This window comes from Silene latifolia, chromosome 9 (assembly GCF_048544455.1).
Source record: "Silene latifolia isolate original U9 population chromosome 9, ASM4854445v1, whole genome shotgun sequence".
In the NCBI taxonomy this organism is placed as follows: Eukaryota; Viridiplantae; Streptophyta; class Magnoliopsida; order Caryophyllales; family Caryophyllaceae; genus Silene; species Silene latifolia.
The window spans coordinates 77596356-77614861 of record NC_133534.1 but is presented as its reverse complement, the minus strand read 5'-3'; the positions used below and the strand labels follow the sequence as shown (position 1 = coordinate 77614861).

At 37.4% G+C, this 18506-nt stretch overlaps 1 protein-coding gene across 1 annotated transcript; it reads left to right on the top strand.

The window, feature by feature from the left end:
* The first annotated feature begins 13616 nt into the window (after positions 1-13616).
* Positions 13617-14777, top strand: LOC141601242 (uncharacterized). Its single transcript, XM_074421505.1, has 2 exons — positions 13617-14498; positions 14547-14777. The coding sequence occupies exons 1-2, from the start codon at positions 13617-13619 to the stop codon at positions 14775-14777; spliced, it is 1113 nt and encodes a 370-aa protein (XP_074277606.1).
* The last annotated feature ends 3729 nt before the right edge of the window (positions 14778-18506 follow it).

The following is an 18506-nucleotide window of genomic DNA, read 5'->3' as shown; positions in this document are numbered from 1 at the left end:
TCCGTAAGAACTCTTGGTCGATAGATTTCCGTAAATCCTATCTATAGTCCACCATAATCACAGGATCGTACGAGTGACCATGGTGTTGAGATAAAATAGGTCAATCGGTTCCAACTTACCCGACGTAGAAGGGGTCATATTATGCCTACCGACGAAGAAGGGACTCATTGGAGTGTTCTCAATTTTGGTTTATACGAGGAAGATCCCATCAACAAAATTATAATTCATTTTAAGTGAACGAATAACTAGCGTCTGCGTGAATGAATTAATTTAGGTGATGGCTTAAAATCATGTGACATGAGAATGTCAAAGAAAACTAACTCGTGACCTCTATATGTGTCAGTTTTCATGCAAATATTAGGTGGTTTGGTTTTTAGGTGGAATATGATGCATACTATCGTTACGATAAAATAAATAAAAGAATGCAATACGTAAATAAAATTCCTAGTGTGGCCTATCCTAATAAAAAGAACATAAAACAACTTTGGAATCCACCGTTGGACCCGAGAAGCTTGTCTTGATGTTCCATCTTGATCCATGTAGCGGGAGTGAGCATCCGGTCTCCATCTTTGGTCTTCTCAAAAATTACAATTAAAAATACAAAATATAAACCTATTTACATTCTAATTAAAAACTGTAATTACAAGTGAAAAATCCAAAACGGAGATACGAGATCTCAAAATACAACCAAGACCGTGTTCCATCATTTCGGTAACACGTTCTACTAAGGCCACACTAAGTTACAACCGTTTGTAAAATAAAATAAATACGTAATATATGCATTCACAGCATTCAAATCAACGATAAAAGAAAATGCATCAACTAAAACAAATTTATTCGTGACATAATTCCGTAATTATGTTAAATTATCCAAACCACCTTTTAATGATTAAAATTCATGTGATAAAACCGCTTCTATCAATTTAATTTTAATCCAATACAATCCGTTACTTTAAATACGCTTTAAAATAACTTAATGGTACGTGTGTGAACCGTTTCACAATCATAGCGAGTGTACAATATCCGTATAAAGTACATATTAAGGCCAAAAGAAAATTTAAAACAAAAGAATAAATTTTCAAAACTGCCAGAACAAAAATCACTCGATCCAGGGACATAAGTGCTCGACCGAGGAATAAAAGAGCTCGATCGACTGAACTGCTAGTCGATCGAGAGGATTGCCAAACAGAAAGTGCTCGATCGACTAAACTGGAGGTCGATCGAGTACTTTTATTAGCAACACTGTTCGATCGAGTACGAGGAGGTCTCGATCGAGCAGTCAGGGTTTTAAAAGTGGTCGATCGAGTGCATCAAGGACTCGATCGAGTAAAACAAGACAGAAAAAACCACTCGATCGATTAAAAACTTGCTCGATCGAGTACAAAAGTTTCTGGAAATGTAAAACCCTCGTGAAACAGTTTGTCAAAACAAAACATATTGCAATTTTGATTAAAATCGTGTAAAATTAAATCAACAAATTGCAAAACATTAACATATTGCTATAATGATCGTGTAAAATAACAATATGCAACGGACAAAAACCGCATCAGCCGTGTAAACACAAGACACGGTTGACAAAACACAAAAACGCAACAGCCAAAAAAATTTTCTGCCGTGAGAAATAGGCTGATGCCGCACGGTTTTTAAGACAAAAACAAAATCGTTTCAAATCGATTTATGAAAAATCACAATGAAAATTTACGTGGCCTCGCTCTGATACCACTTGTGGGGTAATATCCGTATAAGACCCTTTAAATTTAGGACTATAACGTAAATTTAACATGTGAAATATGGTCATAAACGAAAAACAACAATGAAACGATAAAGATAAAGAATCAACCTCGGGTCCTTTGATGCGCGGCGTAAAGAACAGAAATCAACAGAGATTTCCTCCTAATCGTTGCACCCAAGACCGTCTGAGACTATGCCCTTGTGCTAGAAATGCTCTCTAATTGACTTGCAATATCGAGAGAGCTATTGTGAGGTTTTTCAGATGTGAGATCTAGGTTTCAGAGAGAAAATGATCTCCAAAACCCTAGTTTTCTGTAAAATGAAATTGTCTAGGTCAAAAGGAGAGGGGGCCTCTCCTTTTGTTGCCTCGGTCCGCGGGTCATGAGAGGAGGGAGTGGGCTTTCCACTTTCTCCTCATTTAACTCGTGATCCGACTGATCCGACTCGTCTCGCTAAAATGTATATGACGCGGTTTTTATTATAAATCGTCATCGGTTATCGGCTATTAAAACATCAACTAATAACACGGGTTAGTTGAAGTATTAATACATGTCCGACAAAGACGATATTGTATAATTTATTCAATATACATTAATTAAATATAATCGTTTATATTTAATTTACGAATTAACTGTTTAATTCGCCTTAGCCCATTTTATTTAATCCGTATTAAATATAATATCTCAACATCACATTTTGACTAATTACTAGTCAAATAACTCGGACTAATCGGTTAGTCAAAATTGGCATCAACATGATGTTGTATTTTCATCTGTCACGTCTCTCAAACGTATCCTATAGGTGTGACTTTTAGGGACCAGTTGATCACCGCCATCTGTATGACAATAACGTCAAACTTATCTAGCAAGCCAACCGTTATTGATAAACGTGGATCAACTGATAATAATACCAAAAGTATGCCCTATGATCCTTTTAGAGATTTATAAGTCCTTGCACTAACTGTTAAGGACACCAACCCCAACATTGGGCACCCTTCTTGGTTTTGGTTGTGGTAGTCTCACTATCAACTTCCAATTCACAATCGGATTTGGGTTTCTTACCCTTCTTTGCCTTTCCTTTATTAATAATATTACCCCTTTCGGTTGCAAGAACATTCTTGCTAGAACTCCCATTGAATTTAATATTTCTTCTTGTTTCTTCAAACAAGGATGCCTTGGGTTTAGTGATATTTTCTTCACAAAATTTTCTTACCAAAGTGGTGGGCATTAATATTGGAGTGGGAGGTATGGAAGTGGTAAAATAGCAAAGATTTCCATCCTGACCAATGCCAATGCGTAATTATCTAATCGTATCATTGTCATACTCGGAGCGTTTTTCATCGAATGATTGGAGCCATGAATTAATGGTGATTGGTGTAAGAGTATTAGATGAATCCATTGCGTATAAATAACTACAAAAACGGAAATGAAAGAATAATTAACATCTATCGTTTTAATAATACTTGTAAACAAGTATTGCATTTATATAGTGACCTCTACCCAACTATTATAAATGATTCCGAGATCCAAATTCATATTAACTCGGGAACGGTGAGCCGATTTATCCCTTATCAATATAATTCAGTGGATTAACTCTTTAATCGATTCTACTTCTAGAACTCTCGGTCGATAAAAATTATTTTAATATGTATCTTTAGCCCGGAACACATGCGACTACGGTCACGAATACTTCCATTGAGCTCAATCCAAATTTCGATGTAATAACATTTTATTACCCACTTACCCAACGTAACAAGTTTAGTACCCCGGTGAGCCGAGCCTACTTCCTCATGAAATTGGGACTCATGGTTTCTACTATTTGGTAAGGCTAAATCTCAATTATTATAAGTGAGAGGTCTTGTCAATTTATTATCTATCACGTTTTAAGTGAACTAAAGTGGTGAACTACGATAATTATAATTGACACGGTCGATGACTCGATATGATATGCATGTGTTGTTATGGCGATTTGGCAATGCATGCAACATATTAAAATAAATGCTAAGCAATAATAATAAATTCCTAGTATGGCCTTCCTAAAATAGAAAATCAAATAATCTATTACATATTCGGAAACCAACTCCTTTGGTCCCTTGAATCTTCAAATGGCACGCCTCCCAAGAACACCGTGTTCGTCGGAACACCTTTCCGAATGGCATCGTCTTGAAGAAGCTCCAAAATTACAAATAATAATAAAAATACAAAGCTATTCCTATTATACATTTGTAAAATGGAAAAACTAGTAAAAATAAAAGTGATACGAGATCACATTAAATTACAACCGAATCAATATTCCCTTTCATTACGGGTAATATTGATTAAAACTAAGGCCATACTAAGATAAAATTACATAATTCAAAATTATATAAATAAAAAGACATTCAACAACTGAAATATGCAGCATTAAAATATGTATCTATCATTCCAAGTTATATGCCAAATCGCCCTATTTTAACATATATCGTGTATATAACCCGGTTTTATGGAAATGCGTGATAATAACTTCTTAAAATCACAAATCAATGTTTAAAATCAAATTTAAGATCAAGTTAATTATCCTAAGACTCTTAGGACTCAAAAATTAGTCATCACTCAATTTTTGACAATAATTCAACTTGATTTAATTTTATGCTCATTTCTGACCTTAAAATCATAACATTTATGAAATAAATCCAAATTAAATTACAATAATTTCAAAATTTGAATTTTAAATTTTTGAACATTCTGAAATATTTTCATGACACTCATAATGTCAAAAATCATGATTAAAATTTTCTAATTAATTTTGAGAAAATATAGTTGCAATTTATCAGTTTTATCTCATAAAACATCTAAATTATCCAAAAATTAATCCAATCAATTTTAAAACTTTAGATCTGATAATTGGGATATTTATACAACCTAAAAAAATTTTCTCATGCCATGTAATTTGTTTTAGCAATTTATGCTAAAATAGTCACTATTTATGCCATTTTTACACTAAAAATTCATAAATCATGCAAAATGAAATCATTTCATCTCAAACTTTACATATAGTGTGTAAATCATGTATGTGACAACATATTAAATTTTCATGGCCTGGTTTGAAGTTTAACTATTTTTAACCATTTTACCTCTTTTAATCCATTTTTATCTTATAAAAATCATAATTCATGCAATATTAATCAAATTAATACGAGATTTTACACACAATTTGTAAAATATGCATGTGAGGTCATATAAAAGTTTCAAGGTCAGAGACTAAGTTTAGCCATTTTTAGTCATTTAACCTCTATTTATGCCATTTTTATCACATAAAAATCATAAATCATGAAATATTAATCACATTAATATAACATTTTACATACAATACATGAAATATTCATGTGAGGTTATACTAAAAAATAATGGCCAGTAGTGAAGGTTAACTTATTTTAGTGAATAAAAGTTCATTTTACTCATAAAAATGTAATTATTTCACTAAAAATCATTAAAATGAGCAATAAATTATCATAAATCATAAAAATGACCTAAAAATATTTTAGGACCAGAATATATAACATGCATCATGATTTCATGACTTACTCTTTATAAATCACAAATTTCTAGTTTTAATTAAGTTACATTTAACTCGGAAAAACCAAACCGATTATGCATGCAACATCTTATGCTCTGATACCAATTGTTAGGTTCATATACCTCTTATTAGACTCTTCTAATAGTGAACTAATTAACTTCTTAATATGTGTTCTTTAGATCTAGTGCATGCATAACAAAATAAGAGATTAACAAAGAAAAACAATAAGACACATATTTGCAGGAATGAACCAAAGAGAAGCGGAATCAAGCTTAGAACATGTCCCTATGCATGCATTTAGGAGATGAGTTGAGTCGGAGCTTGGAAACTACTATTTTGTGATGCGCGTAGAAGTAAGTTAGCTAGGCGAGCAAAAGAAGAGCTTCAAATTACTAGTACGTACTTTGAAGAGCCATATCTCAAGTTATACAACTGATAATCAAGTGATTAAAATTGGAGATGAAATCTTGTCCTGTTAGATTTCCAACGCAACCGAAAACGCCCTATTTTCCCAAGTAACGAAGAAATGGCGGCCGTTTAAAATTCAGTGCGCGAAGCAGGAATTACGCGCTGAACATTGCTCGGTCGAAGGGTTAATCTACTCGATCGACCACCTAATCTACTCGATCGAGAGGTGCTTAATTGAAGGTCCTCGATCGAGTAACAAAAGTACTCGATCGAGAGGGTTTAGCTTGGATTTGTTCGATCGAGTGATATGAAAGTGCTCGATCAAGTACTTTTCCATCTGACGCAGGATTTTAATATCTTTAATATCGTATTAGGTTAAATAAATATCTTTCCTATATAAAGGAAGAAAAAAATTAGGTTTAATTATCTTTTATCTCAGCTTTTCTACTGTTGAACGTTGCTTTGCTTCTTTCTTTTCCGGATCCGAACTTTTGTAATTTTTCTCTCTCTTTTATTCATTCAAGTATTGTTCCTCTTTTGCATATCTCTTTACCATGTCTATTGTTGTTTTATTTTTCGTTATTGTTTTATTAGTTATTATGCGTAGCTAATTCTTTAATTCTAGGATTAGGGGAGCCATGGTAGTAAAGCAATGAGGCGATAATTGGTTTAAGAGGTTTTGTTATTAGAATTGTTTGATAGCAATATAACTGTAATTATTAGGTTGAATGCATGCAACTGAAGTAACTAAACTGGTTAAATTCAGACCTAGATCGGGAGATTGGAATGAATAGACCTGTTATGAACAATAGACTATACTAATAAGGGCGAGAGCTAAGTTAGTAGTATTCTAGGGCGGATAGCGGACCGAGAGGACCTTTCCTTTACCCTTCTCACATCAGACCGATTGACCTACCTTTAGCTGAATTGTGTAATATCATGGTGAACCGACAACCTGGCATATTTCTCTCTATCTGATTAATCTCTTATTTCAATCCTTGCTATTTAATTTCAGTTTGTTAGTTTAGTAAAAACCACTCAAACCCCTCCATTATGTGACCGTAGACAGACTGAATAACGAGTAGATAGTGACCGCCTCTCTGTGGATACGATACCCGACTTGCCTCTGTTGTATTAGTTAGAGCCTGTTGGTTTTATTTTTGATAAGGTTGCGACAACCGTGTCAAATTTTGGCGCCGTTGCCGGGGAGGCAACTATTTTATTTACTTGTTTTATTTGTATCTGTCTTTAGCTTCAAGGAATTTATTCCTTGAGGCAGTTCTTATCTTTTCTTCTAGTGTTGTTTTGATAGGTCCTACAGGTCCTACCTAGACAGTTTTCTAGGAGAAAATCGTCAAAGGGAAGGCTTGAGTACCTTTGACTCTTCTACCAGGATGTCCAACGTCTCCAGAATCATAGCACAATTTGAAGCTCAGAATGAACGATATGGCAAGCTGGAGAGTAGACAATCTTGGGGTAGTCCGCCTCAGTTCTACACTATGGCATAACAGGTGGTCTACTGTGAGAGATATGGTGCTGCGTGGCACAATGCTGTTATTTGCATGGTGGAGATCGACGAAGTCTATGCTTTTAAGCAGCATAGACAAGCTAGACATTCCTTTGCATATGTGCCGCCACATCCGTTTCAGCAACGAGGCTATCAAAAGCCTCCATTTATCTGGCCGCCGCAACAACAAACCCCTCCTCCTGCTAAAAAGAATGAAGAGATTACTGAATTGAAGTCTTTGGTGAAGGCACTTGCACTTCAAGTGCAAGATTATGATAAATATAGAGAGGCTCATTTCAAGCTATTTGAATCTCAAATAGCTCAATTAGCCACCGAGTTAGATCTTAGGCATTCAGAGACGGTATATGCTACCTGTACCAAAAGCGGTCTTTCTTATGAAGGACCTGAGTTGCCTATTAATGATGATGATATGTATGACTCGGAATTCGAAGATTTTGCTGAAAATAACGCATCATACGAAGACTTCTGCACTGTAAAGCAACAAAAATTCGATCGAACAGCCTACAACGTTCGATCGAATGACTTATATGAGGAGGAGTTCGATCGAGCAGATTAGAACACTCGATCGAACACTTTGTACAAGGAAGACCTCGAACGAACAAATGCAAGTGTTCGATCGAGTAGTTTTGGTGAAGAAATCACTCGATCGAGCACTTTTCATTCTCGATCGAGTGATCTGGTTATGTGTTGATTTGTCATCTATGCCTATTCCGGATGACGATAAGAAGATAATTGAAGTCCAATCCTATCAAATTGGAGGTAATAATACTCCTTCTATTGAACTCAATGGGATTCCTTCGATTCTTTCCATTAAATCATATACTGCTGTTAATTTGACGCCTCCGCCCCAGTTTGGGAGCAAGTTGGAGGAATATCGTCTTCTTTCTTCTTATACAGGTCTTGACAGGTTAGAAGACCCGGGAGGAGGATTTGAAGATTTTGTCCCACATAAGAAGAAGGCGTGGGATAAGGCCAGGAGAAGACGCGACGTGGTTGATGCTGTAAAGAGTCGCTGTTCTTCCGATGCTGTAATGTGGCGACCTAAAGTAAAAATCATGGACGCTGAGGGGACTTCCTTCAGTCAGAAGTCTTTTTGTGGGCCATTGATTTGCATCGGTGGATGAAGAAAAGAAGGTCAAGCTAGGACCTATCTAAAACTAGCGCTGACCGGGAGGCAACCCGGAGTTTAAATTTTTTCGGTTGATTTTCAAACACTTGAGTTTTTGTTGGACATGTAATAATTGGTTTTCAGACGATAGACTGGAATGTTAGGCTTGTTTTGTTAGTCCCGTGGGCCGTTCATTGCGTATTTGTAGGTACCTCTCGAGGATCCCTCGATCGAGTAGGCTTGTTTTGATTCGCTTCCAGTGACGTTGTCATGAAGTTATTAGCGACCTCACTACAAGAAAAAACGCTTTGGGCGACAATTAATTTCGTTGCACAAAGTGCCTATCGTCGCCCATGCATTTGTGCAACGAAAATAATTCCGTCGTGACTTCGTCGCCCAAACCTCGACGCCCGTGCAACAAAGTGAATTTTCGTTGCCTTTTTCCTGCTTGTGCAACAAACGGTATTTAGTTGCCCTAAGTTGAATTTTGGGCGTCAATTTATTTCGTCGCCCATAACGAATTTATAGTGCAACAACACCCATATTGTCGTCCAAAATTGGATTTTAGGCGTCAATATATTCGTTGCCCTAAGTTGATTTTCGTTGCCCATATTGAATTTTTAGTGCAACAATATGCATATAGTTATCTAAAATAAACTTTTATGCGCCAATCTTTTGTTGCCTATGCCTTGAGTTTTGCAATGATTTTTTTAATTTTCACATAATTAGAAATCTAATATGCAATTCGAGGCTATGACAATAGCATTTAACAGTTCTTCAACCTCTAGCTATTTATTTTGGTAAAATAGATCATTTTCATATATTGTATCATTCGTAGCCATACATAATCCTTATCCATTTCCAATGGACCAAAAATAGATATAATGTACCATAAGTAAAACCTTACATTGTATCATTAATTGGTAGCCATACTAACACTAACATCATTTGAACATTCATCACCATCTTACACAACGTTTTCCTTCCATCTAGGGGCTAAGCATATAGGGAACTTATCTTCATTTGTAAACTCTTTTCGAAAAAGGACACAATAATTGACACACGTATCAATGTCATTTTCCTGAATGCAAGAGGATATATGCACACAAAAATTGTAAGTGACATTCAACTTGGTAGACATTGCCACGGAAATCAAATAGTATCCACCATAATAAAATTGAATGCTCATTTGAAATACGTACAGCCTATAAACGTGACTAATAATATGAAAGATAAGTTCAATTGCTGTTGATTTGTTTCATAGATATAACTATTTAATTACATGTCTAGATAAAAACGGGATATATAAGAAGAAGCACGTAGTTATAAGGATTCCAAGGAAACATGTAAGAATAGTCATTGTTCACTTAAAAGAAAATGATTTTCTTTGTTAAGATCCACAGATATATGAAATATCAATTTCAGCAGATGGTATACTTCTACCCTTCCTCTATATAAATTTACGCTGAAAAATAACTGTCTATATTTGCCATAGTGGGCTCAGAAACTTGGAAATGTTCGATCAAACTAAAAATGAAGTCTGAAAACCAGCAAAAAGTCACTCTATATACTATATGCAGACCTTTCCAAAGGTGATAGCAATGAATTTAGCGAACAAAAAAGAAGTGATACTCGAGGATGCTATGGGAAATCGCCAACCCAGTTGGACTCTCACATGTTATAGATGGTTGTGCGGCTATAACTCGAGGATGGAGGGCATTTATGAACGATACTAATGTTGAAGGCGGAGATATATTGAGGTTCGAGTTTCTCTCAGATGGTATCGTCAATGTTTTTGTCACAAAAGCTTCTCAAGTTGAACATAAATCTGAAGAAGCAAATTTGTAAAATGGAGCAGCCATAGCACAAAATATAACTTGTAAGTTATGTTGAATAAGTGGGTTTCTTTTAGACTTTTAAGCTAAACTATGGTACTTGTTCAAATTACAAAATCGAAGTCGTTATCTTCTCGTAGTAAAATGCACGTTGCTTTCTAGGCGTCAAACCATGCAACATTTCAAAGGAAGGGACAAATCACGGTTGCATATCAATTAAATTAGAGGATATATTAGAAAAAAAATAAGAAAATACCTGCGGTAGAGGAGGGAAGTATGTCAACTTTTTTGATTGCGTGATTGGTGGCCGACTTCTTAATTCATCCAACTTCGATCTCTATTCATTCTTGAATTAAGCAAAAACAGACGTTATTAGCATAAGTGACATCGTATTCTAAATGTTACAGTAGACTTATATTATGCGTATGTAAATAACAAGATGTTTCTAAACGTCTTTTATTTTCCAACAGAATCAAAAACCAAATAATAGAGTTAATCTAAACTTCTTTTACAAATGTAAATTTTAAAGTAACCTTGTCTAAAACCTCAACATAACTCGTCAAACAAACTCGTAAGATAAACATCAGGATCACCATTTATTAGCTCTGTTACCTTCATCCAAGACATCAGTCCAAAACTTAAGACCTTGTTTGGTCAGAGACCTCCAAGTCAGATTACAAGCCTACCCAACTAATACAACCTGAGTAAAAACTTAGAGAGTAAGTGCAGAGCTGCAAATAGACACACATTGAACGAGTCACGATATGGGAGGTCAACCACATTAAAATTGCGCATATTAGGACTTTACATCTAAGAGAGCCGCTTATATCACTGAACTCATGCATCAACAAAATCGCTTCCTGCTATAGAGATCACATTGATAGATTTCTCTTAACTACTCAACATAAGCAAATTATATCAACTATATTCGAGAGATTTTCTCTGAACTCAACTACTCAACATAATAAAGATCTTTAATTCAAGTAAAACCTAAAATTCATAGTTGAAATACTCTATACAACAAATAGAATCACTCAAATTAAATTAAAAAGAGATGGCATTTGAGAAATTAACCTCAAGAAGGTGTAATTTAACACCAGCAACAGCACAAATTCTAGCAATGGCCTCGGAATTTCCAAGAATCTGAATATCATTCAAGAATTAAAACTCATCCATAAATTAAAAACAATATAAGCATTACTTAAGTAGTTTAAATTCCATGGAAATAAGAAAATGAAGGAAAAAGAGATTATCTACCGATTGCGGATCGCGGGTAGTAGTATCGGTATTTAGCTTATCACCTGTGAAACCTGAATTCAAATGATAAATACGGAGTAGTAGAAATCGAAAGATGAAAAGAGATGGTAATGAGTAAAAGAAAGAAGACATATTGAGAGCATTAACAGAGAAGACCATAGCAATAACAACAACAATAAACACACAGGGGCCTAATAATAAGAAAAAGTTGTGAAACTTAAGCTAAATTAAAAGGGGAAGGGCGAAAATTCAAAATTAGGTAAAGTGGGACTATCAAACCTTCGTTTAACCCAGAAAAGTTGTTGAAATTGATGGAAACTCGCAACCAAACAGTCACTTTGTTCTTCTTTGGCACCAACTCACCAAAATTTCAGAAGCCCCCAATTAGAACAATTAGGGTTTGACGATTTTATTCATATTTGGTGAAGGAAGTGTATAAGATGCCGTGTAAGTTTGGTCGGGTAATGGTGTTGTGGACGAGAAATATGGAGACAACAGTGATTGAGAGTAGAGAAAGAATGGGAGCTTGAGAGTCGGAAATAATGGTTGAGACTGTGGAACAACAGTATATGGGAGTTGAGGTTTTCTTTACCTTTCCATATTATAATTCTAGAACTTTCAACTTTGGGACGAAAAGAATGGCGCCTAATTTTTGCGCCTAATTTTTTAGTAAGGGCAACAAAGACGGTGATTTGTGGCCCATACATATAGTAATGGGCAACGACTAAAATTCTTTGACGCCCAATAAGATATTTGTGCGACATAATATGCAGTTGTTGCACAAAGTCTTATTTTTAGCTACGAAACCGTGTTTGACGCCCCAGTTTATATCATTGTGCGCCTAGTCAAATATTTGTTGCCCATATTATATCGTTTCGTCGCCCAAAACAATTTTTCTTGTAGTGCCTCCCATGTTGCTGGCTGGTTTGGGGAGGTCCCTACTTCGCGTGTTTTTGTAAGTTTTCCAAAGCTTCTCCCTTCTTTTCAGTTTGCATTTCCTTTCCCTATTTTTGGGTACAATGAGGGCATTGTACGGTTTGGTTTGGGGAGAGTATATATATCCATATATGTGTCTGCATTATGTTTTTATTGCATTTATGTTATTACGTTTAATTTTTGTGTGCACTGTCTTTTATTTTCAAAAAATGCAAAATTAAAAATATCAGAAAATTCGAAAAAATCAAATATACCACGTTTATTTTTTTGTGTATTTAGATTGTGTCGGAACGGTAGATTTCAATGATGAAATTGTACTACTTTAAGCCCTTTTTGCTTAAGCCTTGCGAAAAACTGATATCTTTTTAGCATTCTCTTATTGCATAATCTACGAGTTTGTGTTGAAATTTAGCTAAACGAATAGACTTGACCTGAAATTTTGGCAATCTACTCATATTTTCTATGTTTTAGAGCCTTAAAACTGGTGTCATTCATGACCAGTTTATGTAGGATTGTGAGTTAAGCCTGAACCCAGGCTGCACCCCCGTGCAGCAGAGAAGAAGGAAATTTGCAGCAGAACAAAATGAAGTTATCAACAAGGAAGTAGACAGCCTCCTGGGAGCAGAAAAAATTAGGGAAGTCACCTACCCTGACTGGGTCTCTAATGTAGTAGTGGTGCCCAAAAAGAATGGAAAGTGGAGGGTCTGTGTAGATTTCACGGACCTGAATAAAGCCTGTCCTAAAGAGCCTTTCCCACTTCCACATATCGATGCAATGGTGGATGCCACGGCTGGGCATGAAATGCTCACCTTCCTGGACGCCTGAAGTGGTTACAATCAGATCAAGATGCACCCGCAGGATCAAGAGAAGACGACATTCATGTCAGTATGGGGTATATACTGCTACAATGTAATGCCTTTTGGTTTAAAAAACGCTGGTTCCACCTACCAGCGCCTGGTGAACAAAAGGTTCAAGCAACAGATAGGAAAAACCATGGAAGAATACATTGATGATATGGTGGTTAAGTCAAAGGAGGCCGACATGCACATGAAACACCTGTCACACACCTTCAAGGCATTAAGAAAATACAAGATGAAACTCAACCCGTCCAAATGTTCGTTTGGAGTGTCCTCCGGGAAATTTCTGGGGTAGATAGTGAAGGCAGAGAGGAATTAAAGCCAGTGTAGAACAGATTAAAGCAGTACACCAGTTAGAGTCACCTCAGAAACCCAAGGACCTACAAGGGCTAGCAGGAAAAATGGCCGCATTAAGCAGGTTCATCTCAAGAGCTTCAAACAGATGCAAGTTGTTTTATGATATACTAAGAAAAAGCCAGAAGTTCGAATGGACGACAGAGCATGAGAAAGCATTCAGAGAACTCAAGTGCTACCTCAGCACTCCACCACTACTAGCCAATCCAGAGCAAAGGGAGCCACTGTTCTTGTATTTATCAGTCACAGAAGCGGCGGTAAACGCCGTCCTGGTCAAAGAGCAAGATTGGATACACAATCCGGTATATTACATCAGTAAGTCTCTGCTTCCTGCAGAGACCAGGTACACATCTTTCGAAAAATTAGTTCTTGCTTTAGTCACTGCTTCGTATAAACTACGTCCATATTTTGAGTCTCATACTATCCACGTAGTAACTAGTTACCCTTTGAAAACAATCATGAGGAAACCTGAGCTGTCAGGAAGAATGACCAAGTGGTCAGTCCACCTGAGTGGATATGATTTACAATTTGAGCCCAAAACGACAATCAAATCTCAGGCACTGGTAGATTTTGTGTCAGACTTCTGTCCTACTACCCAAGTGGAGGTAGAACAGGCGGTGTTGATGTTCTGCGAAAACCGGGAAAGTGAGACCTGGATTTTGTATATTGATGGGGCCTCAAATGCCCGAGTAGCTGGTGTGGGGCTGGTCCTTCGGTCCCCAAAAGGAGATATGATGGTCCAGGTAGTTATATGTGAATTCAAGGCCACCAACAATGAAGCAGAGTACGAGGCACTCATACTTGGGATGCAGATGTCAAAGGGACTTAATGTCAAGAACCTGAGAGTGTACAGTGATTCATTACTTGTGGTGAACCATGTGACCAATGAATATGTGGCGCATGATTCCAAAATGATAGGCTACCTAAAGGTAGCCATAGAGTAGAAATTGGAATTCCGGTCTTTCAAGATCACCCAGATCCCTAGAGATCAGAACGTGGAAGCAGATGCCCTGGCCACACTAGGAGCCACTTTCAAGACCGCAGAGTTATCCAGTATACCCATTACCCATGTGCTAACCCCAGCAATACAACAAGAGGAAGAGCAGGATGAACAAGGGAAAATAGCTCAAGCGCAGCATGTGAATGAGGCTGGCATCCTGGTATTAGATGTAGACCAGCAAGTAGGCGTAGATTGGCGAAAGCCTTAGGTAGAATGGCTAAGGGACGAAAGGCTCCCAGAAGATAGTAAAGAGGCTCAGAGTTTTAGGATTAAGGCCTCCAGGTTTGTGATAATAGACAATGTGCTCTTCAAGAAATATTTGGCAGGTCCTTACCTTAGGTGCCTGAACAAGGAGGAGGCCAGCACAATGTGGAAGGATATACACAGTGGCGATTGTGGGAATCATGCTGGGGGCAGAAGTCTGTCTAACAAAGCCCTGAGGCAGGGGTACGTCTGGCCTACAATGAGGGCAGACGCCATGGATTATGTCAAATGGTGCCACTCGTGTCAAAGGGCAGCTCCAACCATTCACCAACCAGGAGAACCATTGCATCCCATTATCTCACCATGGCCATTTATGATGTGGGGGATGGACATAGTGGGGAAACTACCCAGGGCACTAGGAAACAGAGTATACATGCTTCTCATGATGGATTATTTCTCGAAATGGATTGAGGCAGAAGCAATGACTGAGGTAAAGGAGACCCAAGTGATCTCTTTTATAAAACGTAACATCATCTGCAGATTTGGGATACCATCCGAAATCATATGTGACAATGGATCTCAATTCATATCCGATAACACCGAAGGATTTTGCTCACGGTGGAACATAACGTTAAGAAAGTCTGCTCCCCGGTACCCACAAAAAAATGGAGAAGTGGAATCCAGCAATAAAGCAATAAGATCATAGTATAGAACCTCAGGAAAATATTGGAGGAACTTGGAGATAAGTGGGCAGACGAATTTCCACTAGTCCTTTGGTCAGATAGAAAAACACCGAAAATGGCAACAGGGCAAACGCCATTCAGTCTAGTGTTCGGTGCAGAAGCCGTAATTCCATCAGACGTTCTGGTACCAACACACAGATATGGGTTCCAGACAGCAGAGCATAATCAAATCAAAATGGCAAGGAGTCTGGACACAGTTGAAAAACTAAGAGAAAGCGCTTACATACGCATGGCATCATACAAGCAATCTGTAGCAAGGACGTATAACAAAAACGTCAACATAAGGACTCTTGTAGTAGGGGACCTAGTGAACCATAAGGCAGAAAAATTTGCTTACAAATGGGAAGGACCGTATCAGGTCGAAAGCATTGTTGGGAATGGGGCATACAGGTTGATGACCATGCAAGGTCAAATCCTGCACAAACCCTGGAACATTCGCCATCTAAAACAGTACTTTGTCTGACAAGGTGCTGAAGCTTAGGGTATAAAGGACCTTTCAGCAGTCCTTGAAGCAAAAAAAAATATTTTCAAAAAAAAAAGAAAAAAGAAAAAAAGGGGTGGGGTAATATATATTATACTTATTAAGTTATGGTTAGTTTTTTTTTTCTTCTTTCGTTTTTGCTTTTAATTTTTTTTGAACAAATTGAGTCGTTTTCAAAGCCAAGTAGTGCAAGCGGTGGCTTCCTGGATCCAGTCGTTGCCCTGGAACACCATGAGATAGCACCAGGTAATTTGTACTGCTTGGAGTTTTTGTGCTTCTTGGAATAAAGGCTTTGAGTACTAATGTCAGTTGTTTGTCGGGCAGAGTAAAATCTTGAGGGTCCAATCCCTGCCATGTGGGGTAACCAGACGCGACAAAGTCAACCACATGGAGAGTGTACGGACTGGAGATGGTAGGGCACAACGATACAAAGACCACCTGCATCTCAGCGTTAATCCCGGATAAAACGTAGATACGATGAGGGCATTGAGATCCCGGGGTCATATACATAGGTGCATATACGCAGTACAATGCTGGAACCACAAGGGACGCAACAACCCTTCTTAACCAGAAAAGGACAATGAGAGGTACGCTTTAACTAGCTATCCTATTGATAGAATATTTTACGTCATGGGTAAAATATTTTATCAAACACCTACATCATAACCAGGACTGTGTACCGGGTACCAGGGCTGCAGTGTAAGCTATGGGGACAGACACTTTTTGAACCAACCCTGAAACAAATAATAAGTAATTCTCAGGGAATGTAATAAACTTGAGGATTTTTGTAAAAATAATAAATGAACTTGAAAATTTATGAAAATCGGTGACAATTTAGTTAAAATGGTAAACTTAAATTGTGCCAAATCTCAGAATTTTACACGTACACTAAGTATTTTTAACAAATAGAAAACCAGACTGACACAGTTTGATTCAGACAGTTTTCTCAGTTGGATTGGATGACTCTTTTTGTGACCTAGAAACCAGGATATAATTATCAAATTTACCCTCAAGCAAGCACATAGGTTAAACTTAATAATTTAAGGAGCCTGAAATGAATTTACTCAAGCAAGCACAAACCTGTTCTAAGTAACACCACACATCCTTAATCACCTTCTAAGCAAGCACAAGAAGATATTAAGTCTGACTTACAACTAAGATTCAGCAAAGTTAATAAGATTTGCAAATTTTTGAGAAAAATCTCAAGGTTTTCATTAATCAAATTCTGAGTAAAACAGACTGAGGAATGGTCCTTATATAGGCCTTCCTGTGAAGTTTCAGTACATGTAAAACCCTAGATAACTCAATCCAAGGGCCAGGATTAGTCTAAGGAAACAAACAAGAACATTGGAAATATATTACAACGGATACAAAAGGATATTAAGGCAAACTGAATAGAACAAAAGAGTTGCAGACTGATGGTGACAGGTTATCCTCTTGACTGTTGCATTTCTTTGGCTGGTTGTTGAAGGTTATACGTCCTTGGTCCAGGCATCTTTTGTGGCTCAAGGCTTTATCTGTGAATGTTGGAATAAGTTAAGGTTTTCTTTGTTTAAGAGTTTTCCTTGTTTGGCTAAAAATGACAAATTTGCTTTATCTGAATTAGCCTCATGCAACTAGCTTTTCAGTCTCATTTTCTGTGCAATGCTTTAGAAAATTGACCTGGCTCCTTAGGATTAGTTTGTGATTAGTTGAACAAGGAGTCAGCTGGCCAAGGTGGCAGCTGGTGGTTAGCCTGATTGCTGCACTTGTGGCCTGATGATCCTGGACTGACAGTTGAGGTTGCCTGAGTGTTGTTGCTGTGACTGTTGTTGGCTTGATTTGTGTCTGGCATCCCTGGCAAGACAAGGGTGTGCTTGGTTTGTCCCTGGCCATCCCCTAAAAGATTGCTAGCCTGATTAACAGCTCCTACTGCAACACCCCCTGATTGAACAGGGCTTGACCTCAAGCCTGGATCCTCATCCTCCTCAGAATCTTCATAGAATGGATTGAGATCACCCACATTGAATGTTCCATGAACTCCATAGTCCCCTGGCAAGTCAATTTTGTAAGCATTTGGACCAATCCTATCTAAGACCTCAAATGGCCCATCTGCCCTAGGCATAAGCTTGTTCTTTCTTTTTGATGGGAATTTTTCTTTCCTGAGGTGTAGCCAGACCAGATCTCATGCCTCAAATTCATTCTTCTTTCTAGGCTTCTTGGATTGTTTCTTGTACAGCTCATTGGACCTTTCAATTTGTTTTTTCACAGTTTCATATAGCTTCAGCAGTTGTTCAGTTGTTTTCTTGGCATTAGCATTAGACTCTCCCCTTGGGACAGAAGACAAGTCCAAGGGCATAAGTGGATTAACCCCATAGACTATCTCAAAAGGACTGTGACCAGTAGCAGTATATGGTTGTAATACCCGCCCTTTTAGGGACCCGTTGACCGATTTTGGGGACGGTAATAGTCCTTAGGAATACGTACCAAAGTTATCTTGTGTCTTGAGTTATGGGTGGTACTCGATAGA

Coding starts and splice junctions, on each gene's coding strand:
- LOC141601242 (XM_074421505.1), top strand. CDS start 13,617: ATGGCCGCATTAAGCAGGTTCATCTCAAGAGCTTCAAACAGATGCAAG. Junction 14,499..14,546: donor AAATGATAGGCTACCTAAAG/GTAGCCATAGAG, acceptor AAGATCACCCAG/ATCCCTAGAGATCAGAACGT.